Source organism: Onychostruthus taczanowskii, unplaced genomic scaffold (assembly GCF_017590055.1).
Source record: "Onychostruthus taczanowskii isolate IOZ18803 unplaced genomic scaffold, ASM1759005v1 scaffold6, whole genome shotgun sequence".
Lineage (NCBI taxonomy): Eukaryota > Metazoa > Chordata > Aves > Passeriformes > Passeridae > Onychostruthus > Onychostruthus taczanowskii.
The window spans coordinates 4,244,882-4,271,606 of record NW_024503679.1 but is presented as its reverse complement, the minus strand read 5'-3'; the positions used below and the strand labels follow the sequence as shown (position 1 = coordinate 4,271,606).

At 38.8% G+C, this 26,725-nt stretch overlaps 1 protein-coding gene and 1 long non-coding RNA gene across 5 annotated transcripts in view; one reads left to right on the top strand and one right to left on the bottom strand.

Moving 5' to 3' along the window:
* Positions 1-26,725, bottom strand: part of THSD4 (thrombospondin type 1 domain containing 4) — a 241,152-nt gene that overhangs the window by 93,569 nt on the left and 120,858 nt on the right. Inside the window, exon 1 of one of the 4 annotated variants that reach the window (XM_041418532.1) lies at positions 465-707. The exons of the other annotated variants lie outside the window; for them this stretch is intronic. Coding sequence (XP_041274466.1) covers positions 465-536 — 72 coding nt within the window. The 5' untranslated portion in view covers positions 537-707. Of the gene's footprint in view, positions 1-464; positions 708-26,725 lie in introns of those variants that run through there. 4 annotated transcript variants of the gene reach the window in all.
* LOC121343396 lies at positions 599-17,354 on the top strand. The gene is made up of 3 exons (XR_005953701.1): positions 599-729; positions 5,558-5,702; positions 15,970-17,354. It is a non-coding gene; the product is annotated as an uncharacterized LOC121343396 (long non-coding RNA).

Here is a 26,725-nt window from a genome sequence, read left to right as displayed (position 1 = left end):
TTTACATGCTCACATCCCCAAAATTCATCCTGTGCAAAAAATTTTTCACTAGCGCACATTTTTGCAGAAAATATGAACAAAACAATACCATCTACTGCTGCAGAGTATCATATTTCTCTGTATGTTAGTAAAGAAAAATTCACAAATTAGTCATCTCTCACAGAAAGCGTATTGTATATCAAATCCAGAGAAGTTAAGTTTCAAACTATTCTCCTATAGTACCTTTTGGCTTTTACAAAGAAAAAAAGGAACCAAACCAAACAGAGCCAAAGCAAAAAAGCAAACAAAAATCCCCCGAACAAAACAAACCCCCAAAACTAAACCAAAGCAAAAGCTTTTTACACAAACAACACAATTCTAAAACGCCTAACAGCATAAAAATCATTCACAGTCCATCTTAACAGATATGAAAAAAATGCAACCGTGACAAGACGATTTTTGACAAGACATTGTACTTTGCTTACCTCACCCCCAGGTCTTGCTAACATTGCTGTTTGAAAGCAGAGCAACGTTAGTATCAGGTAGCTGACAAACATTATTACCCAAAGTTAGAGCTACCCTGGAGGAGCAAACCCTCTGCCAAGTACTAACAGCTAGCAGATGCACTTGTGTCTCAGGATCACAGCCCTGAGCTCTTGTAGGTACGAGTCTGTCTCCCTCTCCCCCTTTCTCTCGCACTCACGGTCCGACCAGGAGCTTTGCTCTCAGCCACTGCTCTGAAGACAACTGGTAAGTTGATCTCTTCATGTAATGACTTCTCCCTGCTGGGGGAGGGGGCTCGGCCAGCACTGAGCTGGGGGGCTGCAGTCAGTACGAAGCGAAGAAGGGGAGGGACAGAAATGGTCACTGCCAAGTTATGCATCTGCTGTGATTCATGGAACAAGCTAAACGGTAACCTTTAATGCACGAGGAGCTTTGGCAAAGCGTTATTGACTTAGGCAGGCATGATTGGAGAAACAGGCTAAAGCTGCTGCAAGGGATGCCCGTTGATGGTTACACGGCATGTGCTACTTAAAGGTACAGCACCTCCTTTTATTAACAACTATATAAAACATAGATCACAACTTAAAACATAACCAGGAAGCAACCTATGGTTTTACAGTCAGCCCTACACCAGCACAGTCCTGCTACCCGAACAGCCTGATCCTCCCTTATCAGTCAGAACCTGCTGCCTCTCATCCCTGGCCCCAGGGCAGCAGCCCAGGGGAACCCAGGTGCCCATTTGCTCTCTGGAGTGTCACAACTGCTTCCTGAAACGGATCTCTTTCTTTTAGAACAATCCTAGTAGGATATGGATGTTGTTCCTAGAGCAATCCTAGTAGGATATGGATGTTGTTCCTAGAGCAATCCTAGTAGGATATGGATGTTGTTCCTAGAGCAATCCTAGTAGGATATGGATGTTGTTCCTAGAGCAATCCTAGTAGGATATGGATGTTGTCTCTCTTTCATTTGTGTATTATAGTTGAAGAAATTTTGATTTATAATGATCCAACCCATCAAATAACCTGCTTTGACTAAGCAAGCAAAAGTGCAAGCCTTTCTTAAAGTTCCAACTCCTGAAGTCAAAACACCACACTATATTCTCATCTTTCATGTAAATACATAGTTCTTATCCATATGGTTCCAGGGGATATCTCAAAAATACGACCCAAGAATAACCTGGTCTCATATGTCAGACAGTAAACCACATGAACTCACAATACAGGTACTTGAAAATATCTCAACATTTCAGGAGGCAGGAAATAAAAATGTTGGTGAAATTGAGAGGAACACCATTACTAAGTATTATATTTCTTTTTGTAATTTGGTGAGCTTTGTATACACAGCTGAGTATGTCAGACTCCTCAGGCTATTTTTAAACTAGCTTCACCAACCTGTCTTTTCCTCTCATATGAGAGGTGAAAGATAAAGTAGTCTTCCTCAAAACTGCAATTAAATACAGTCAAACTCCCAAAGCACTATAGGAAACTAGCATTCACACTGCTGCTGAAAGTCCAGATTCTGTTATATTTGCATTTGGATATCGGTTCTCCAGCAAGGCAAAATCTGACCTCTATTAATTAGACATAATTGTCACTGTACATCTTCCCTCTCAGTTCTTTCCTTTTACAGACTCCCACTACTGCCCATAAAGATCCCACCTTCTCCTGCCTAACCTGTCTCGCAATGCTGTGTTTGTTCAGCAGCTCCAGAAAAGCCTGCCCATTTCTGCCTCCCAAATCAGCAGACCACCCTTCAGCTCCTCTTCCCCTTTTGATACACAGCCTTGCAGTGCTGTGCTCCTGGCAGCACCACTGCAGTACCTGCGAGCACCGTGCTGAGCGAGGGCACGCCAGGGAGGAGGCCCTGCGATGCTGGCTGGCCAGGACTGGGCTCTCAAGGGCACAAGAAGCCTCTTCAGGTGACTGACTCCCCTTGAGGGAGCAGTACAAGCTTCAGAACACTTAAAGAGGCAGAATGAGATTCTCAGCATGGACCTCAAGAGTGGTTCTCCCAAATGATCTGAATGGTCACAGGCTGGGGACTCTATAGAATGGTGACTGACAGCCCAAATCTGCAGCTTCTGAAAACTTGACACTGTAACCTTAATGGTACTTTCTGACAAAAATCATTGAGAACTCTCCATTACTATGTTGTCACAAATACAACATCTCCCTTCAAGACCTACAGTAAAGAAGTATTTTCTCCCCTTTTAAGGTTTGCAGGTTATACCGTGGTGCTGACAGCTAAATGCAGAGCTGCCACTACAGGTACTTTGTACGCTGGTTACCTATGGCAAAGTCTTCAGACTAAAAATGTAAAGCCAAATAAACTTAAGGAAATTTTCCATCAAAACCCTGTCAGGAAGCCAATCTGTCCTTCCATATTTTTTTAAATATCTAGATGTACCACAAAAGGAAAAAGGATAGTGAGCAAACTGCCAACTAAACTGGAGTTCAAAACACTTCCAACAGAAGAGCTGCAAGTATGATACTCTGAAAATAGATTTAGTGCTTGAAGAAGTTTTAAAAGAACACACCATTTCAGACTGCAGTGTGTAACAGAAGCTCCGATGATGAAAGCTCCTTCATGCAGATACTACTGCTTCCATAAAATTAAACTCTGTCTTGTTTTGCTGTTCTTCACAAAATGAACTAGTTTTTCTGAATAAATATATAGCACAGGCACAGTTGTGAATCTTCTTTAATGGCAGGCAGAAAAGCAAATTTAAGTAAATGAAGAGTATCTGTGATTTTAGTCTCCTCTCTGATCATTCCACAGAGCAGTATATTTTCTGCAAATAATGAACAATCTTACTGAAGCCTAACTGAATATTATTAGGATGAGTTTCTGAGCACAGAAAGCTGTACTACATTCCCATTTAGTAAGTCATATAACTAATTCTTTCCATATGCATTTAATTTTTTCCTCTGTGAAAAATACAGGCAGAATTCCCTGAATTTCAGAAGCTGGTGCTCTGTTCTCCATGCTAAGACAAGAGATCTGTTCATACTGCTCCTGTGCCTTCAAGCTTTATCCCAGTGAACTGGATGAATTGTGCTGGTTCATAAGCACAAGCACAGCCTTTCTTTGCAGCACAGAGCAACCTGAAACTTAACACTATGCCCAACTTGTAGCATACTGCTGCAGCCATGATCAGAACTTCTCTGCAAACCTCAACAATCACTACACTACAGATTATGAAAGTACTTAGGCAATAGAAATAATCAATTTATGACCGATGAGCTATTTCAGATATAAGTTGTGCAGCAGCAGATAGAGAAACCATAATAACTTGGCAACAATTAAATGGAAGAAATAAGATGTCAGTAATTTCAACATAAAAACGCCTTTGCTTTTACTTAGAAACATAGCAAAAATAATAGCATAACTATTTTAGGTATAAATTGAGATAGAAAGTCCAAAATTATAGTTTAAAAAAAGAAAAACAAAAACCAAAATCAGAAAAAGCCATCACAATGTTTTGGGAGCAAGTTCCTATCACTTACTCATGGAAATAAAAATACACAAAACAAAAAAAGGACCTTTAGATAGTACAGTCCTTATTAAGAAAGTACTGACATGCATCTTTGAAAAAATTAACTGTCAGTCTTAAAGGGCATGTAAATATCAATTAGTTTATGAAGTTTGCTTACTACCTTCCTCCTGAGGCAATTGCACCTGGATTTCAAAGAGGACAAGTTTGTTAAGCTTTTCAAAAGTATCACAGCTACTGCTTTCTGCTAAAGGTATATCAGCTTAGAAAGTTGACCAAATTCCTAATAGAAAAGTAATAACAGACGTAGAAAAGTAATAATAGACATAAAATACATGAGAAATAAAAAACCTGAGTCAAAAGAAGCTTTTAAAGACTTCCTTTGTACTTCCTACAGCCTCAATGTTTGTAGAGTTTAACTCTCAAATTCTTAAAGCAAGATAACATGGAGAGAGGATGACTGCATATTTCAGGCTGAGTTACTTTAGAACAAGACAATGACAATTTCTATGCATTTTGCATACAAGTGAAAAGAATTAATTCATGTTTTGTCACTACAGGTGCAACATCAATGCCACTGAATCAGCTTAGTTGAAACACCTAAACCAAAAAACTATTTAAAAGTAAGATGAAGGCCAAAACAAATTTGCTGCTACAGCACAACCAACCTTTAACTGATTCTTAAAACAAGTAATTAAAATAGCATTCATTTGCTTTGGACAGACACCATCTTCCAGAAATCACTAACAGGAAAAGCAGTAGACACTGCATATTCTAATACTATTTAAGAAATGGTGTTAGGTTTTTATTTCAGTGTTCCATGTAAAAATTTAACAGAGGAGGAAAAAGGCTGAATGTACAAGAAATTCAGTACAAATTACATGATCAAGTGGAAAATCTAGTATGCTTTGGTTTTATTTTAAATGGTCATTTTTTTTTCCAGTTGCTGATCTACAGGTTACTTTAAAAAAAGAAAGAAGGGAGAAAATTTTTATGTTGATGAAGTCATGTGTAAAGATGGCTGCCATATTTATAGCTGTCAGATAGGCATTTCCAATCATTACCTCATTTCATTTTTCCAGAAGCATTCCTTTCTGAATTAATTATTCAGATGTATTAAGGTTAAAATAAATTACCACTGTGCTTTATCCTGAACTACTGAAAGATACTGGTTGTGACACTTTACTCAAAAATTTCTTCTATGAAGTTATTTTCTTTTAATTTTATTTTTAAAATAGTGTGTGTGTTAAATTAAACACTTGAATTAAAGAAGTCTCTTGCCACATTATGTGTGACTGAGCAGACAGGTAATTTAGACTGCTGAAAGAATGCATTTTCCTTGGAAAAAAAAAGTGTACTTGAGAAGGATGGAGAAAGAAAAATGCCTTTCCCCATCCTACCTTCTTGGATTCAGGAAATGCTTGCAGCTGATGCACTGAGGGATTTCTTTACCCCCATGAAGGTGTATACATCCACTCCCCTGCTTTCTGCATTTCACTGGCAGACAGGGTGATGAAAAAGGGCAAGAGATTCTCTCCTATCCTCTGCCTTCTACAGCTAAAGTAGTTCTTGCTATTGCAGTCCTTTTGGAAGAGCCACGATCGCAATGACTCTGGATTTCAGCAGCTGAAATCACAACAGGTACAAGAAGGACCAAGGAGTACTTGGACTTTTATAGATGCCATTGAACAACACCAAACCCACAGCCTGGGGAGGAAGACAAAGGGTGAGCTATGATTGCAGCCTGAGGGTTAAGCACATGGAGCCCTGTGAAGGGAAGCCCAGACGTGGAGCACCTCTGGAGGAAACAAATCCCAGAGCCTCACACATATTCCACTGCACCTCAGCATTCTTTCTTGCTTTTAACTCCATTTAGTATATTAAATACTAACACTTTCCAAATAACTCACAGCTTTTATTTGTACCCTTTTGCTCAATTGTTTTGTTAGGGAAGCAGCTGACTTCACAAATTTTCTTGCACAAAAAAGCATTTAAGGGGATAGCTATGTCCTTAAAATTGAAATATTGTTTGGCTACCAGAATACTCCACTGCATGGAGCAGCATGTCTCCTGCTGCTACCCTACATAATGAAGCTAGAGATTTACTTCTCAATCTGTATGTCTAATAGTTTTTTGATCCCACTGTACAGTTATGGAATAGACAAAGGGTTGCTGTGCAAACATGCTCTTTTAAAGAGTTTGTAATCAATATTCCATACAGTCACTTTGTGTCCTGACTAATACTTTCATTGGTTAACTACTTTCCAACTTAACTTTCAACTTCTGTTCCTGCTTCCTTCCCGTCCTAAACTGCACAATCCTCATTTTTCCACTTGTTTGTCATCTAAAGTCACTCCAAGTTTGACTTCTTTTCTGTTTCTCTTATTTTTCTTTCTCTTTTGTGAGGAAATAGAGATCAGTTTAGAAAGCACACACCATTGAAAAGCTATTATGACATCCTGTGAGAACAGCATTACAAAGCAAGTTTCTAACACTGGCCTACACTTAGGTCAGCCCAGTGTAGGTTACAGCAGTGGGAGTGGTCAGTTCCTTCCATAAGAACAAGTTACCCTCATGACCATCCAGTTTTCTCCTCTTTCTGCCATGGTACCAGCAGTGCACGGTGCTTTTAAACTACACTCAAATCCTTAAAAGGAAATCTGAGCATTTCCTTCCTCTTCTCCCTGCTCTTGACTTCTTAAAGCTAAAACGTTTGATTACAAAGCCAGACTTTACTAAGAAGGTCCAACTTCAAAGAGCTGAATATTAACCTCAAATCAATTTATCATCTTGAATCTTTTCTTTACTACTGAATCTATTATCCCTCTCCCCTTTCTGGCCTTACAATGTGCTAGAGGGAGGAAAGGACCTCTGCTTATCACCTGCCCAGGGCTGGGCTAGAATGTGCGTTTTTCATGGCCGTATTCCAATTTTCCGTATTTTGATGATAGAATTCTGGTTTGTATCCCAAGTTCTCAGAGCACCTCTCTGCCTCCCCAGACAGTAGTTGCATAGTGCAAGGAAAGTAAGATGACATTTATGAGGCATTCCTTCCTCTGACCAACACTACGTTTTGACTACAGAGCAAGTGGACACCATTCTTTGAACTTCTAATTTTTATGACTACCATTCATCTTGTGACAAAATTTTTTATTTCTGCATTTGTTAATCAATGTCTTTGTTTTCCTAATAAGGCATTAATATTTTTAGCACCATATTCTGGTTCTCCTCTTAAACTTTTATATTATTTTCTTAAGTATTTTCATAACATATTTTTCAACATTATTCGCACTATCTTCTTCCTCTTCCTATACACAAAAGAGTGATGAAACCAAAAGGAAAAGAGTTCTTTGATGGATCCTATTTAATCTCCTGTTCTGTATGCATGAAAAAAGAGACATATTTCTAGAAAACTACCTCTCATCACCCAACTTCACACAAGGCATTTGGATCTGTGTTTCCTGTTGAAGTGTGGCAAATGAGCAGCCACTAAAAATAAGACCCAAAGGGAAAGCAGACCTTACCCTTTAAAATATTAGAACCCATTCCTTTGCAACTGCCATGAAAATGGAATAAAGCTATACTTGGTACCAGTGCTATATTTGGACACTTTACCTAAAATAAGAAATGAGACTGAGTCTGTTGGTCCATTAAACAAATAAATACCCATGAAAAGTTAAGATAATCTGTAACTATGTCAAAATAATTATAAATCATACAAATAATGCATATCTATTTCCTGGGAAAAGTAGGCCTCCTCCTAGGTAAAACATTCTAAATATGAGTTTGAATCAGGGTATTTTCAAATCTTTCACTTCTTCATCAGGGATAAAGGTTGCTACTTCTACATGTAGAAAGTAATTTAAAGATACAACAAGATCTGGATCATGTAAGTATACTTGTTTTAATTATAAAAACAAATAAACAGAGAAGTACCAAAAAAAAAGGTACCAAACGGCATAACACAATAGACCACAACCTACTCCAGGAATCCTCCTATGAGAACAGAATTGTAAAGGAGAGTCTCTTCAGGTCCAAACTAAAATCTTGGAAACCAGATTTTAGTGGTAACATACATTTTCCCAAGTGTCCAGCTGGCAAATGACAGCTACATTAAACATGCCATCATAAAATGATGGGAACAAGCTGTCTCCATGAGAAAACTAACCAGGTAGGATTGTGAATGTAATAGTAATTTTCAGTTTTGCTAGGAAACAATCCTGAAATTCTTTCAGAGGAAGAAGCCCTGGTAGAACATGTTTTCAGCATATACATTCCCTGACCTGTTATTTTCTACATGGGTAAAAATCTCAAAGCACTAATGATATTCTTTGAGACAGAAGAAAACAGAACTTTGAAGATCACTGTGAGTCCTTCCCAGGAGTGGATCAAGTGTAGCACATGCTAGGCCAATATGCAGATAGGAACCGTGTAAAAAACATTATTGTAAAATCTACTTTTGCAAGAAATGAGCATCACCTCCTGCCAGCTAAAGACAAAGAGAAAGCTCTGCAAAAGCTGGCCAGTATTTTTCATGCTTACTTTACTAAAGCAATAAAACAGTATCAGCCACCTTCAAAAACTGTCAGGGAGCAGTGACAGCAGTGACAGGGGCTCCCTAAAGGGATGGGCAGTCAGGTGTCAAGCTCCAACAAGGGCAGCAAGGCAGGTGCTTTCACTGGCCAGGACTCTGTGCCGCTGCCACCACAAGTCAGAGACGGGCAGATCCCGGGAGGGCAGATCCAGGGGGGCAGATCCAGGGAGGGCAGATCCAGGGTCAAAGAAGTCTGTAGTGCCAAGGCAAGCCCAGGGCCAAGGCAAGCAGCCAGTCCATGGAGCAGGGTACAGACCAGCAGGGTCCTAGCCAGGGCCAGGGCTGAGGCTGAGCCACACCAAGGCTGCCTCCAAAGCAGCTCAAACTGGGACTGCAGGCCCAGGGCTGAATTTAAGTGTGGCTAGTGAGGTAGCCCGTGTGAGCACCAGTATGAGGCTGGTCAGAGCCACTCTAATCAGAGCCCTGAACATCTGTGCCTAGGCCAAAATTCACTTTTCTAACCATATGAATGGAGGGCCAGCAGTAGCACAAACCAACCGAGCAAAAGGAAGAAGGTAGAAGATTGTATTTGGCAGCAGATGAGCAGTCTTGAAACAGAGGTAACCTCATAAGGAGTCAGTACTGCACGGATCACACAGTCTAATTAGGGGGCAGCATTCCATGGAACAAAAGAAAGTCAATATGCCAGCAGGAGTCATACAGCTGGAGAACCAGAGCCAAGGACAATCCTATAGCACAAGCACCTCTGTTCTGTGATGTCACACAGGTACTAAATCACAGATTAAGATCCAAAGGATGAATAGATGGAATCTTGGAAGACCTGTATCATGATCCACTGTATTTTTTATAGTTTATAGGAATAAAAAGCTTCCACCTGCTTCTGACAGGAAAAAAAAGAGGAAAATAGCTGTTTTGTTACCAAAAGAAACGTATATGTTTGACTGTAAACTTGGGATTTAACTGCAATGCTGGTCAAAATACACTGGATGCACACTCATCCAGAATCCAAATACAGGAAGAAAGAGGAGGAAGGTCTCTGAAGTAATTTCATTACACATCCCAAGTTACCTGAAGAAAGCAGAGAGAACTAATCTCATAGTACCGTAGCCTACACTTTAGGCAGCAAACACATCTCTACTTTTTCCATCAAGGTACTAAACTCCTGAGTCAAACATGCAGTTATTCCTTCCCAAAAATCTCTCCATATTCTGTTTGATTCCATCTTCCCAGTTGACCATCTCTACCAACAGGACTGTTGGTGGATCACATCTCAGCATACTGCCTGCCTCTAATGCACTGCAAATTAAAAGACTTAACAGCAGCCTAGGTCAAAATCTACCCCGTTAGTAGACTAAAGGCTCATTTTTCATCACTGGGGGTCCATGCCAGGTCAAGAACACACAGCACCAGCAGATCAGTTACACTGCTGGTGCAAATTAGGTACAAATTACAAGCATAGCTGCAGTGCTAGAACAAGGCTTCTCTTTCTCTGCAGATCTATAATGTATAAAAATGAACAAACTCTTCCTAGATAAAGAGAAACTATCATCTTTATTGCCTAGATAAAAACAAATTCTGGAGAATCTGATTGTTTATACAGTAGATTTTTTGATAGTTTATCTTATAAGTGTGCCTGCTTTCAAAGTAATCCTATTAAACACATGCTGCCCATTAGAACCAAGTGAACCTTCAGTGTATGTGGAGTCTTCCAGCTATCTGGACACTGGTCCCACATGCTTAAGAGCTTGGGAATCACACAGCTAGAGCAGACTTCATTCTGTTTTTCTAGGTGTCTTTCAAGTACGCATACCATTTCTGAAAATGACCAATTCTGCACGGCTGATTTCTGCTACATAGGAAATTGGAACCTTATAGCTACAGATTCTGTTAAATCTTGAGCTAAATGGCATGTGTATGAATTCTGAAAATTCATATGCAGCTCAAACTAGATAAGGAGCATCTTAAAATAATTATGTATCCTTATGTCTCAAATATTTCATTTAGTACTGGATTAGCAACTCACAAAACTGATAAATACTTGAGTAAACAGCTGATGAGTCTCTGAGTAACCAGAGCACATCCAGTATAATTTAACTTGAAATTTCCCTTCCTGAATCCACCAACTGAAACAAGTTCAGTACTGTCAAATTTTCTCATGGGACAAACAACTTGTCTAAATTCAGGGAAATTCACTTCGCTGCTATATAAGGAGGAGAGTTAAGCCCAAAATGACTGCATGAAATTGTTTGGTACTCTGAAAACTTTTCTTAAGTCACTTAGCATGCCATTTTATTTTTCAGCAGTTATATATCATTCTTAACCCTTGGTATATTAAAACCAGTATATATATATATATATATATAATATCTATACATGTATATTAAAGACTTCAGTTTTAATTTTACAGTATAAAATCCCAACACAATGGCACAAAATCTGGAAATATTGTTTGCTGGTAACAAGGTGTAAATAAATCTAGAAATAATTCTAGTAGGAACACAAAGAAAAAAAATACTTCTTAAAAGGTCACCTAGAACAAAGGAAGTGAGGAAACATTCATGTGCATTTTGAAAGACACAAATGGTGCTGATTACTTTATCCCTATACTCAGACTGTCTACGTGGGTTAAAGCTAGCAATAATACCAGTTCTAATCTTAAAGGCCCATCGAGAGACATAAAACCAGACTGCTTAAGAAAGCTGGTTGTAAAACCACATCTGTGCAGCCAACACCATCACATGGCTGGAAAACAATCAGAATTCCAACAAGAACCAAGTGAATAAAACCCACAGAAAATTCCTTCATTGTGAAAGGAAGATTTTCTTTGGAAGATTTCCTACACAGTTCTAATCTCTTCAATACAATAATTTCATACTTGTGTGGAGCATGTCTCAAATAAGTTTCCAACAATATTTCAGGGAAGATTTCCTAACAATGAGCTACTTCTCAATTAATGTATTACCTATTTTTAGGTACAGCTCCATGTGCTAGCTCATGTCCAATGCCATAGTACTCACCACGAGCTCAACTGCCTGGGGTACCAGTGTTAGAATCCTGCCAGGCCACTGGTAGCATGGCTGGGTTATATTTGGTTCACCTTTTTCACAGGCATTTTGCAAACCACGTAAAACTGCCGGTTTAAATACAATGTCAAAGGATTTGAACAAGTGTCCAAAAAAATAACAAACAATATGGAAAATAAAATTTTAAAAAATATTTACCTCATCTTTACTTTTTTGTCCACTCAAAGATTTTTGCAGTTTGCCATACTGTCGGAAAGCTACATGGAGAATGAAGGCACACAGATACATAAATTTCCCCAGAGACAAATAAGAAAATAACGCAATCTACTATTTCCACACCAGCAGTTTTGTCGATTTAAGTTTGCGTATTTGTCATTATTTAGTTCAGAAGCAAGTTTATAATTAAGAATCATCATTTTATCCAGCACCAAGAAAACAATTTTAAAAAAATGCAATGATAAAGTTTTCAGCATCTGTACTTAACCTCAACTATCAGAATAACATTTTGAATTCCAATGCACAATGCCTCCCAGACCTAACCTGGACCACCGCCAGCTCAGACTGCTTTGACAGTCCCAACTGACAGTCCCAAGTGCCTCCTGCAAACTGACATGAGGATCCTGGCTGGTGATGGTACTTCCACAGGGAAAAGGGCCATGGTTTTTGTTCTGGGGCCAGTGGCCCTGGGTGGGCGGACGCCCCCTGAAATTCCGCACGGCGTAGGATGCCTCCCAGACCTAATGTGCCACCACCACCAACCTGGGCTGCTTTGATAGTCCCAAGTGCCTCCTGCAAACTGACATGAGGATCCTGGCTGGTGATGGTACTTTCACAGGGAAAAGGGCCGCGCTTGTTGTTCAGGGGCATGCGACCCTGGGTGGGTGGCTCCCCCGCCTGAAATTCCGCACGGTGCACGATGCCTCCCAGACCTAACCTGCCACCACCGCCAACTTGGGCTGCTTTGACAGTCCCAGTGCCTTCTCCTCTGACATCAGGATCCTGGGCTGGTGAGGTTTGTTTCACAGGGAACAGGGTCAGCCTTGGTGCTCAGGGGCCTGTGGCCCTGGGTGGCCAGCCACCTCCTCAAATTCCGCATGGCGCTGGATGCCTGCCAGACCCAACCTGCCACCACCAACTGTGGCTGCTTTGACAGTCCCAAGCGTCTCCTGCAAACTGGCATCAGCACCCTGGGCTGGTGATGGTTGTTTCTCGGGGAAAAGAGCCAGGCTTGGTGTTCAGGGGCCTGTGGCCCTAAGTTATCTTCCGCCTCCTGCATCTGATTTTTTTTTTTGTGTCTCACAGCTTCAAAGTAAGTAGGTGTTTTATAGTTATTTAGTTAATTTATTTTTAATCAGAAAATGTGTGGTTGATTTGAAACTCTTTGCTTGTCTTTCAGTCTCAGTGAATCCATTTTTCTAATATGATACAGTGATTTTTTATTCACTGAGAATATCTGATATTCTTCTCTGTTATGAAAGATTTCAGAGGTAAAAATTTGCAGTGCAGCATTCTGCACACTATTCTAGACCAGAAATTGAATTAATACAAAATATGTAACGTTTCAAATTCTGAAACACATTATGTGCAACTGGATGAAGACAATACTTCATTATCCAGGCTAAAATGTGTTGGTAAATGGCATTAAACAAATTCAATGTGCCATGGAACCCTAATGACTTATCCAAAGCCAAAGTAGACACAGAATTAAATCAAGCACTACTCTTTGAATGAGAATATTTATTATAAAGTGTTACCAGGGAATACTTGCCATTCATCTTTAAAAAACTTTTAAAATCTCATTCTTAGGGCATGTAATATATCATAACTTATCAAGATTTTTTTGCAACCTAGAGACACTAAAGATAGTGTTTAGTAAGGAATGGATTTCAAGTTGCTATACTTTCTTTCTAGGAAAAAGACTTGACTTTTTCTTTTCCTCCTAATATTTTAACTGTGAAGGATTCAAAGTCAGATACTATACTTAGTTTTAGTAAATATTCTCATATGCATATCTGGAAGAACACTATACTTAACAAGAGAAAAGTTTTTTTAGAAATTCCTATGCATGATCACCTATTCTATGTATTATTAGGCACAGCACAATCACCTTCTGAGGGTATTTTTATCAATTAGGCCCTTCAGTACGTCTGTCCTACCACCCCAAAACTTTCAATCACTGCCTTTCAATCTGTGTAGGAGCCACAGACTATTCCTTTCATCGTGGAGAAAAATATAGGACACATCCATAATTCCCCATCTAGGCTTCATGCTATTCCCTGCCAAGGTGGTTTGGCAAGCAGGGAAGATATTTCAAAGGAAAACATATAGGGCCTCACTCAGCCATATTAATGCTCCTTCACATTCCTCTTGCAATATTATCCTGCCCATAAGGCTTATTTAAGTACAAGAACATCTTTGGCAAGCAGGGCTTTCAAAACAGAGACCCGCGCAGAGAATCCAACAGCAGTACTTCGTTTTCACCTTCACACAATAGCCATGTTACAAAAACAACTTGTACTTACAGGGGAACAAAAAGTCATGGATAGGTTTAGATTTGAAATCAAATACAGCTTCCCCAGCAAATTCTAAAATCGAGAAAGTCTGCTGCTGTCACCTTGTCATTTTGCATAAATATTAGAAGGAAAAAAACCAAAACCCTACAGAAATATACAAGCCAATATTCTACAGCAGCACCATAAAGGGTGCTAGACTAAAAAACCTATTTTTTTAATTGGACAGAGTAGTGCGAAGCAAGGACTGTCCATTATATGGCTGACAAAAAACAACACATAGACACCCCCTACCTTAACAAATGTCTTCTCTAAGCAACTTCATGTTATGAGTATTCTAACACAGTGTTTTAATTGGAAGAATATATAGGGTTTTAATCCAAAAGACATCCCCATTATGCTTAATTTAACATTCCTCTTCCAAACTGAAAGCAAACAGGACAATTTCATCAGTTACACGATGGTGCATCTTACACTTGAAGGGACAAAGAAAATTCTCAGAAGTGTGATTCTGAAAAAAGTGCTGAAAGCAAAATTTCTTCTTGCACTTAAGCAACGAAGAATTTGAAGTCAAACTCATGAATGTAGTTCCTAAAGCACAAGGAGAAAAGACAGCTAACAGCTGCTCTGCAATAAGGTCTGTTACTGGTTTATCAGATGTGATCGGTTGACTACAGAGAAGTTTTGAAAAATTATTTTAAGGTAGCTCTGTTTTAACATGGGCTATGGTAAGACTATGGTGAACATTTTTGTAATTCAAACCTTTGAATGTATTGCATGCTGCACCCATCTTGGTCATCATTGTACAGCATGTGTATAACTGACAGATTTGCAACAAGTTTCTGAGCTGTAAGTTTATTTTTAATTACTTTCAAGTTCAGAAAAGTGGATTGGGATTATATTTAAGAAATACAAACTCTTAATTTAATATGAAATTAAGTTCTAATGAATTTGCTCCAGAGCAGACTTTTTATGCAATGCATGACAATTCTGCATTCTGCCATAAATTCCATCAGGCTTCAGCACACCCCAGTTTACCACCACTATTATTACTCACATCAATCACACAATGTTTACTCTGAGCATACACTTGCTTAGTCTGTGGGGACATTGGAATACAGAAATTCCCAGGAATATATTGAGCATGTGAACCCAGCTATTCCACACAATTAAATCCAATACAACAACAGCAGTATAAACACACTGCCTCTGAAATAGACCGATTTCACTTTTTTTAATCTTCTGTGACATACTTTTGCAGACACAATCTTAAAATTCTTAGATTGGCTCCCTATCATATAACAGGCTATGAAATCTTTAAAATGTACCTGGTTCTGTCTCCATTTGGAAAAGAAACCACAGCAAAATCAAAATCTTTAAAATCATATGACAATACATCTTTGTAGATAATTTTTCCTTTTACAACTAAAATTCCATTCAAGTCTGAGTTTGAACAGATATTCAGAAATATTTTTGAGAAAATAAAAATTCTACACTTCTATCTGTGATGAATTGTGCTTTCTTTTAGTACTTGATATCAAGGTCCTCTGTCTGACTTATACACTCATCTGCTCTTTGAACCTACAGTGTTTTATAGGCACATACTACACGCAAAGCTCTCTTCTTTAACTGATTAAAACGTGCTTATTTAACCCATCAGCCATGGGAATGCTGAAGAAAAAAATGAAATCATGATGATAAAAAGCTTATTTAAGCTTCAAAAGGAATGCATACTCAGGGATGCCTCATTTAACATGTAAGAAGTAACAGATACAGCTACCAAAGTATCACAGGAATTGATATTCTGTCAGCAGAGGGGCCAAACTGTAACCATCACCTGTACAGATTCAGACTGGCTTTCATTTGGTTGGTGCTATTTCCAATTCTGCCTTTTTTTTTTCTTAGAGAACTGCAAATGTCCAGCACCTCCAGGGTCTGTATCTTGTTCAACTCCAGCCTGCTGACACACTGATGAACAGCATCTGCCAATTCAAAGCAGCTCCGACCAGACTGACTTGATGCAATCTGGCAACCTTAATCACCTTAAGCTGTCCTCTGGAATACCTGTTCTGCATCTCAAAGTGCCTTTTCCACACAAGTAAAAATGGTTGGTGTAACTTTGTAGAAATTCACTGGTTTGTAACACTGGGCATAATGTTCTACATCTGGATAGTCTGGACAAATACACAAAACCCCCTTTTATTCTCCCAGGTTAACGTTTCCAGGAAGAAAGGGGGGCATGATTTAGAGGAAGAGTTGAGGCCTGAACATATGGTTGCTGTAACCTGTGCAACATAAGCTAAGAGAAGGAAAAGGTAGCTCATCCAAGTCCTATTCAGGAATACATTTAAGACACACCCATAGACGCTGGATATACAACCAAAGTATCACACACATAACAGGCTTAAAGAAAAAAGCAGAAATAGAAGGCCTTTTGCTAATTTTCTAGCTAGCAGCAAGTGTGACGTCTCCCTTTGGAAAGGGAGTTGGAGGCCAGTGGCAACAGGAGAACAAATTAGCTGTATTGGCTTGGAAAGTTTATGATTAGCTTGGGAGGTCTGAAGCCTGCTGATCACTACAAAAATAACATTTCACTTTGATGCATGTCTATCGACTCTCACTATATTAAAATGTTTTCATTTCTAAATGTGGGTTTCAGCTGCTGTGTCTGGCCACCATGTGACATGAAAGTGAGGATCTTTATGTAACACATTTTTTTTCTGATCAGTATTTCATATAAGAGAAGTTAGCAAATGCTGAATATTCTGTGTTCTTGTGTGCCTGCAGTGATTTAAGAGTTCAAACTAAGACAAAATAGTCATTCCTGAAAACACGTACTGGAATAAAATGCACAGGTTCACCATTAGAACTAAAATATCTTATGGCAAATTGAGTGGACAATGCTGATATTTTCAAAATAAAGCCAGAGAACTGCATAAATCAAGATCAAAACTCCACAGCACAAGCATATGAACTACCAGGACATTGACCATATATCCTCTAGCAAACATTAGAAAGAATTCATTTGTGTGTTGGCAGAAGTACAGCACCTTAAGCGCTTGTGCAATAAAAACGTCGGACATGACAATCAGACGGTATGAAACTATTCCTCACAGGGGCTTTAATACTTGTTATGAACTGCTGTATTAGAGAAGTTCAGTCTTTCTTTGCAGCTACCTTTGTATTTTTTTCAGCCAGAGGCAAATAACTCTTTACAAATGTGCCTCTTCCACCTCTGACTTGAGGATCTGGGATTGGTTTCCCTAAATGAGGCTTGTCTTAAATTAGCTTTACAATAAGAAAGAACTGCAATTGTACAGAGAAGCAATTGTGTTCAGCTTTATCTTCTGTTGCTACACAGCCTATAAAGCTCCCTCTGTCCTCTCTTCAGTGTACCACATGAGAAGGGCTAATGGGGATCTTTATGGCAATGGTCAGGGACTCTGAAAAGTTAGGTTCTTACACCTAAGCACAAGTGAAATGAGCTGTCTGTGTTCCTAGATGGACAGCCATATGCAAATATAATTCAAAATCAAGTTTAGATTTTAAGACCAGCATTGAATGAAGACCAAACTTCACAATTCTGAAGATATTAATGAATTTAGAGAATTAGAGAACTTGAGAGAAATCTGACATAGATAGAAAACTACTAGGCTGTGATACTTTGAGTTGAAGATGCAGTTGAAGATGCAGTTTCCAAAGTTACAGTGGGTTTACATTCAACATTCCTTCTGGTCAATCTCTAAATGAAGACAAAAATGAGAAGCAAAAGTTCTTAAAGTGCCCAGATCCCCCCACACACAATGACAGCTTCCCTCTTTCACAGTCTTTGTGCAGCTGTTGCCAAGGAAGTAACAGAAAAACCTCCACAGGTCTTTACTACTCATGGGTCTGTTTTCTTATTAGAGAGCCATGCAAATGTCCTCGTGACTTTTGCACAATATTCTTTCAGCTCATGGATGCTGCTTATTTCTGCAAGAGTTTCTTCTAGCCCAATAGTTACTTGCAGGTAATTGCAATAATGACAGTTCTACAGAGATTTTCAGAACAATATGAAAAAATTATATATCCTTTTTCTAGAAATTAGCAACTTCCTTACTAAAATATAGTAGTTGGTGATCCCCAGTTCTCTTCTTATGCAGACATGTTTTGAATCCTACATAGAAGTTTAATACAGATTCCAAACATCTGATGCTGACAGTTTATATGTGCAGGATAATGTATATTGAGAGCATGTACTATACAAACCAAGAAAACTGAAGAGATTGATTTAAAATTCACATTACACAGCTTGAGATAAGCTTCTGCATGAACTATCTGTCAAGGACAGCTACCATGGTTCTGTGATCAAATAGCTGGTGACACTAGGGAAATTTAGTATATATATGCAAATAAGCTGGAAATTATTTTAGACTGCTGTCACTATGCAAACAAACCAAAATGAAAGTTAAACAGAATGTTCTTTGTAATAGCTGAAAGAAGGAAGGACACATTTCAGACAGATGTCACTGAATGTCTGTTGAATATGCTTCTACTAATATAGTATGAAAAATTATGCCAATTATTTTAATGGGTAATTAAGTGGTTGATGTGAATACATTAATAACTTTTTCTTTTCCTTAGTAGTCTGATATTTGTGTTAATTTCATGCCTTGTGTTCTACATTTTTTTATTCAACAAACAGAACAAAATCTGGCACCAACATCAAACTGATGAACTAAAGAGTCAAAACTAGGCAACCTTTCAACTGAAATCCACAGGATTACACAGTAACACTGGGGCAGTTGTTAACTTAATGGAAGGAGCACAACACTGCACATTTAAGACACTTCACTCCATGCAAGATGAAATGCAGTTGACTTATCAAGCAGCAAAGAGCTCAGTCATGGAGAGACTTAGAACACTGTGGACAATTTAGCATCTGTTTAAGTTTAAGAAATATACACTGATGACATTCATGCTGTCAGGCTGACAGAGCAATTGGCTAACTCAGGCACATGACTTTTGTTTGTTCTAACCCACACTGGTTGGTCTACCATACAAACTTTTTTATCAGCGTTCTCCTCACCATGCTTTCAAAACCTGAACTTTTCACCACATTGTTTCTAAGCTGTGGACTAATACTTATAAAATACAGTCTTACACCAATCAGATTTCTGCTTTTGGCTATACAGTTTTAACAGCTAACTATAGTTGCATTCCGTTTCCAGCACAAGTCAGGATTAGTACAGAAAATATAAGGGCAGGAGAGCAACTTATAATAGCAATTAATGTCATAAATTCAGGCTGACATATGATGTCATTACTACTTATTTAAGTACAATATGAATGCAACAAATATTAGATATTTTTAAATATTTTTAATCTAACTCTAACATTGGGAAAGTTACTGTTTGTCTGAGCTGGTCATGAGCTAGTAAAAATTTTCCATTTTAATTGGGTGTGATCTAATCACCTTTCACACTGCTCCAAATGCTTTAGACTTTCCAAAACCAAGCTAGCTTAAGATATTTTACAGATTATTCCCAATGTTGTTTTTGTGCATGATAGGTAGCTGTCTATTGAGTAATAACTTTTTAACCAGTATTACTAGATAAAAACATGATCATGAAGGTCTCCACTACCCATTCTGTGACATGAGACCCTAACCAGGAAACAGTGAATAAAGGGTTTCTTAGAATTGTGGAAAGACCAGAAGGCAGCACAGTTGCATTGCAAGTTTGCAAATACGAACATGCCAGCCAAACCTAAGTGTGCGTAGAAAAGGGCCATTAAAAACGGCAAAACAAAGGATTATATTTTTTTGCACTATATTCTTATTCCCTGTGCAGATTTTTTTCTAGCTGTGTGGTCCCTTGCCTAAAATGAAAAACATTCCTGGAGGACTTTTGACATTGCAGTGATGAGGAGTAAGGAGAGGTTAGAGAACACCGACTGCAGCAAGGGTAACACTTGTTAACAACAAAAGCTCAGACTCAGTAATGGAACAGAAGAAGCTGATAATGAAAAGATGGGAGTCAAGTGGGAGGAGAAGGACTCTGACTAATACTCATGATTAACAGAGAGGGGATACTGGAAGACAACTGTGCTGATGAAAAAAGGTGCAGGAACTAAATGGGTTAGAGGCAGACTCTCACTGCTGTAGTGTGAACTCACAGGTAAGTGCTTCTTCCCAGCATCCTGTGAAATAGGAATGTAACATCCATTTAGTTGTCTACTATGAGCACTTTGTATCCAAGCAAAGGCATTAGGAGTAATACTTTTGAAGTGATTATCTCAGGATATACTGAGAGAGAGCATATAAAATTATTCAGGTCATGATTTAAAATGCTTGCCAAATGGGCAAAACAAAAAAATTGAAATGGAAAATTAAAGAATGTAATTAAGAACTGCTCTTCATAAAACAAGAAAAGTACAAACTTGCAAAACTCAACTGAACACCTTAAATTAGTTATTTAACAAGTAACAATGTCAAATACACAAACTGTGCACCAGGCTGTAACAACTTAGTCATCTAGCAACAAACAAGGCTGGGTTCTCTCTACTGATAATTCTGAAAGAGGTTTTCTCTCTGTAAATGACACAAGTACTGTAACCATGACATTCCATTAACATTATAACCATGAAAGGCTTTGATCTGTAGTTTATCAAGTAATTAAAAATTATATTGCTTTTCCATTGTTTTCCTGAACTTTTAATCCTTTCCTAACAGAATCTGTGGGTGGCAATAACATTTTCCCTGAGCAGTAAGACACAGACTGCAGATGCAATGGCTACAGAAAAAGACATTCCTAAACATACATCAACTTTCATATATATGTCCTTCCTCTTTGGGGAGCAGAGGTGTGACAGTGACAGTGATCAGAATCAGGACATGCACTTCTGACCTACAGAGCTCCTAAGAATGCTTCCTTCACAAGCCTCAAGGGATTGCCATTGACATCAAAGATAAGGACAAGCAGAAAACTGGCGCTTATCCTCTGGGATTTGAGTTTCTTCAATTCACTAAAAGATCTGCTCATGGAACAAGGCACTGCTACAAAAGATTTCCAAAAGCAAAATTTCGTCTTAAATTTCACATTAAACTTTCAATAATTAATATTTAGTGCTTAGCAAATCCAAAGAGAAGTTGATTAAATCCATTTAGTCAAGAACCACCTCGCCCTTGGGGAAATTTTCAAAAGCACCTGAAGTGCAAAAAACCCAGAGATCCTAGTGCAAGTCAGCACATCTGTTCTGTTCATCTTTCCCAGTGCTTTGAGCAAATCTCCCCCATAAAGCACCAAAAATGTAAAAACATCTCTAAAAGCATCCTTTGCTCAAAAATGACTGTTCCATGTATTCAGCATTACATTTCTGATGGGCTTCTGAGAGTGCTACTCTTTGGAGAGCAAGCACCTCTTTATTTTGAGAATAAATTAATAAAAAATTTTAAATGACAAATGTAAACTACTTTTCCACCAAGCAATTCAGCTCAATATCTCAAAATCCCAACAAAGCATTCATGAGTAAGTACTTGGAACACTTTTTTTAAGCAAGGCACCAGTGACTTCAGGACCCCAAACTCTCAGGTTGCTGAAGGTCTTCACCAGCACACGCATTGCTGCGCAAGGCAGAGGCCCCCAAGGGAGTGTTCAAGGGATCTGCTGTGAGTACAGAACATAATTTAGCAGTAACAAGCTAAACCAACAACTACTGGGTCAGGTCTGTGCTGGCAAATGGCTTCCACCATCGTTGCAAAAGGAATATCTGCAAAAATCTCAGAGTTTTTACCCATGTTATGCCCAGAGCTATTACAGCTGGCATAGCACTGAAAAACAAATGCTCAGTAGGATAAAGAGAAAAGAGTTTGTGCAGGAAGTCTGCAACTGTGTTCAAAATGAACTCCTGATGACATTTTACATTTTGTATGCAATCAAATTCTTATTCTTTCTTTGTCCCTAAAAAAGATCTTCAAAGGAAAAAAAAAACACCAAACTGTCAAGAGTCCTCGATATAAAGAAGAATGCACTAAATGCTATGGGGTCAAAAGTTTGAAAAATATCTGGGTTTTTATTTCCAACATACCCACCCTACAAGCAGGCTGCACAGCTTTCCTTAACAGCATTCTTAGAACTGAGGAGAACACATGAGCCAATTTCCTCCTCCTCCTGTCGGTACCGTCAGCCCCTGGAGGGTTTGAGGCAGCCCTGCAAGCAGCGATGTAGGTCACTCCTGCTGAATTGCTTGCCCTGAGCTCTGTGCAGCTGTACCAGCTCTGGCATACACAATCCTCCTGTGCCAGGAGTCAGGTTTCTCCACACAAGGTTCACTGGCAACGGTGCCAAGGAATTAACCAGAGACTCAAGTCACTGGGGGGTTCATATGATTCCAAAAAAGCCAATCTGAACACAGTAAACTGTAAACTACTAACTAAGCCTTCTAAAACCTTATTATAGAAATTAATTACTCCTGAGTAGAAGGCTGGCATGCTAAAATGTTTTCAGAACCACAGTATTCTCTAGATGACAGCCCTAGGCACAGCTGCTGAAATAATCGCCCACAATGTGAAAACTGAGGTTTACTGGTAAAAACTTCCACAAAAGATTTTCATAAATCAGTGCACCCATTCAAGACAAACAGCACAGAGCAACATCCAAAGATTCCTGCTTACAGTTTTCCACTGACTACTGCTGCCTTACGGCCAAAGATGGTACATTTTGCAATTTTTTCTATGCAGTTACTTCTAAAGAAATACCTAAATGATACTTTGCAGCAGATGCAACTCCCTCTGTCCTACTTCAGACTCACCAGATGCCAAATCTCCCTGTACAGAGCAAGGCTGAAAGGTGCAAAATTTAACAGTGGGACCACATGCCTTTCTGAGACAAAGTACCAGGCACAATCAGGATCAACATCATGTGGCTACAAAGCTTCTGCATGGCAAGGAGCATGAGCCAAAAAACCTTGTATCTGCCTGCCAAAAAGCATGGCAAAAGATTACTTCAAAGCAAGCTAGAAGTAGATTATTTGAGCGCCTGAGGCTTTTGGCTGAAAATTTTTTGACTGGATGTCATATGCATACCTCAGTCTCGGGTGCAACTTTAGCTATTATCTTAAGGAAGACTAAAACAAAACAAAACAAAAAAAAAAAAAAAAAAAAAAACAAGGGAAAAAAGAAAGTAAAAACACAGGAAAGAAAGCTTCTGAATTAAATCTCTCTGCAGAGACATCACATCACCTTCTGGATCAGGACATGGAAACAAACTCAATAATCACTGCACCAAAATCAGAGTATAAGACTATGCTTAGTGTAAGAAAAATAATTTGTCCAATGTGCATGCATAACTGACTTCTGGCTTTCATAGCATCCATTAAGCTCTGGAGGTTTTTAGAGTAGAAGGTTATTTTGAAGTTTACCACTGTTATAGTACTATCAGTTCTCCCACTTCTTGCACCTCCAAATGTTTTTACAAAATGTCATTGCAGCCAGGCGTGTCCTCCTGTGGGTTCCACCACACCAGCTACAACCAACAGGCAAAAGACTTACCCAACAGTGCTTCTGAACACAAGTGCATTGCAACAAACAGACTGGTCATAGGCTTCCTGGCTTTTCATCAAAATCATTAGGAATAATGCACATGAATCTTAAATATGCCAGTCCAAGAGAAAAGGCTGCAGTTATCAAATCTGATTTACTGAAAAGCTCAGAAGTCAGAATATTAGGGCAGAAGACATTTATAAAGACCAAATAGCTACACTGACATCAAATTACTCAGCTACTGGGCCAAAACTATCAAGATAAATTATATTGTGTTAAAAATATGTGAAAAAAAATCAGAAAATATCAGAAATACAACTCAAAATAGCAATTTAAAAAAGCTCCAAGGAAATAGAGAGGCTTAAAATTAAAAAGAATGGTTTACACATTCTAGTCTCAGACAAGTAAAAAAGCCCCTACAGACGTAATTTTATCTGCTCTACTTGTTTTGCAGCACAAGTACATGACACAAAGTACCTAGAAAAAAACAACTAGGTCTATCAGAACACTGAAACCTGATGCGACTTTTGCAGGTACATTTGCAAAATTCACTGTTTTAGATTAATCTCTGGCAGTATTCCATTGGGAGAATGTGAAGAGATTAAAAATCTGCCTACGTTCTTTTACTTACACCTCTAACACTCCACAAATACACAGAAGCACAATCTAAGAATTTGTAAAACAGGATTTATTCTTTTCTGCACCCAGAATTAATGTGTTTCACTATTAAATCCTGAAACTTAAATTTATGCGTGTCCCTAAACTTCTCAAGTCCCCAAGTCAAAACAAGACAACACATATGAAAAAGAGAAACCTTGTGATTTCAAGACACATCTTTCTTCTCACAAGCCTTAGCACAAACCTATTTATTCCCTAAAGGAATATTTATTTCCTAAAGGAAAAATTCAGTCAGAAACAGCAGCAAAGAGCAATTAAACAGTATCAAAACATTCAGTCAATTTTGGCTTGTTATTTGTTAGTTACAGCTTTATGTTACAGCAGGAATAAAAAAACTTGACAGTTTGGCATCTGAAAAGCATTCAATTACATAATACCTGATACTGTGTACAGCAGATGTTCTCAAACTAGAGCCCACTGCCCACATGAGACCAGTAAAGACCTTCTAGGGCTTTGCAAAGTTCCTTGATTTTGCTTGTAAACCTGTGCAGTTACTTAAATGGGCTTGTTAGAGGGGGAAAGGGTCTCCAGAAAAACCAAGTCTTCAAAGATTAAGAAAAGATCATCTGGTTTCACAGTATGCGCACAAGCACAAACTGACGATTTAAAATGCTCATATGAGTTAAGATCTGAACAATATTTATTTTTATCATGCCATGGCAACAGAGAAAAATTGGGTATGGAAACATCTCTTATATCCTTGTCTGGGGAGTTATTTGAGCAACCTGGATAGAAGGGGTTCCTTCCTCACCTGCCCACTGCCTCCTTGTGGCCCTGTCAGTGCTCCTGCTTTATTCCCAGAGGGCAGCAGACAGTAACGAGCTGCAGGGATAGAGCAGCTTTCCTTGTCCCGTCATGGCTTTTGGCCTTCCCCTCCCGAGCAGAGCCGGGTGTTTCCCTGCCACACGCACAGTCAGAGCAATCATATGACGAAGGTGAGCTCCCACAACTGCGAAGGCTGAGGGCAGACTGGCACCCAAGGCTTTGGGATACAAAAGATGCAAAGCACGGGTTTGACTGCAAATGAACACGGTGATTGCGTCGTCTCGCTGTCACAGGACATGCTGAGCGCTACACGGCTCTGGGATCTCCCTCAAAGGCTCCAGCTCAGAAACAGATTTATTTGCTTTATAGTTTGTATTAATCCCCTTTTTGCTGGAAAACAGTCACAGCACCGCTTTGTTTACCTGAATACAGATTTCTGCTTGGGAACCACTAAAAATCCAGAGAAAATGTTACATTCAGAAGTAAGATCACTCAAGGAAATTGCTAGTTTGCAGAAAGCCAGTAAAAATGCAGAGCCAAAAGTCCCATGCGAGTAATTGCCAGATTTTGGAATGATGCTGTTCAAGATTTGATAAACTACTGGCACGACAACTCTCTGTGTTAGGTTAGGCTGCAATTATTTCCCACCGAAATAAACAAAAAAATGCAGCACATGCTGTACTTCCTACTTCAGTGCAACAGCAGTGGGCACTATTCCTCGATGATTTTGTGTCATTAATTATTTTTTCATCTACTACTAACTTTTTCCCTTATTAAATATTTGTTCCTGATTATATCCATGTGAGATACATTAGTTAAGCATTTTCATTAGTATATCTGTGCTTCGAAATGCTTTCTTGTGTTATAAGAGTCAGTCAGTAAAGCTTCAATTCATCAAAGCACTTAAGCCTGCACCTAACTCCAAGTATGCACCTAATCCCATTGACTTTAATGGGACTGCTTACTTGCTTAGTTAGGCATGCATTTAAAAATCAAGGTCCATGTAAGCGTAATTGTGCTCTTTGGCCTGGTCCCAAGCCCTTAAAAAAGCAAAAAAAAACAGAACGGAGAACAAGTGTTCAGCAAAGCTGTAAGAAGGCACAGCAGCCTTCTAGGAAATATGCACAACACAACAAATAATTTAACTATCCTTACAGAAAGTCCCAACAATCAGAGTTAGCTGGTAATCCAGTTATTGAATTCTACCAAGATATTTTCAAACCTAAATTGAGCACTTTAGGAATATTCATTGGACAAAATTGTTAGAAATTAAAAGCAAAAGAAAAGCTGTAAGCATTTTGTGTGTTTGTGCTGTTTCTCATAATTTATTCAGTTACTAAGGAATACAATTCTCCCTCCAATGCTGCCAAGCATTGACACCTACCTCATTTGTTACTGGGTTGAACTTTATATTAAACCGTTTTAGAACAATGTATGCAAAGTCTAAATCTGGAATACAATTCCAACAAGGTGCACTGCTGTAATCAAGAATTCAGTCCTGCAGCTTGAACTTCTACACAGAATGTTAGACACAGAAAAACCTGAGGGCTGGAACACAATGCAAATGGTGAAACTGAGGACTTTCAGCTTCCTTTCCCTTGCATCACAGATGTTCAAAAGAAAGTAGTGACAAAGGCAGAAGTAAGTCTCTAGTATATGAAGTGGCAATGGTTTCATTCAGATTATTAAGATGATTTA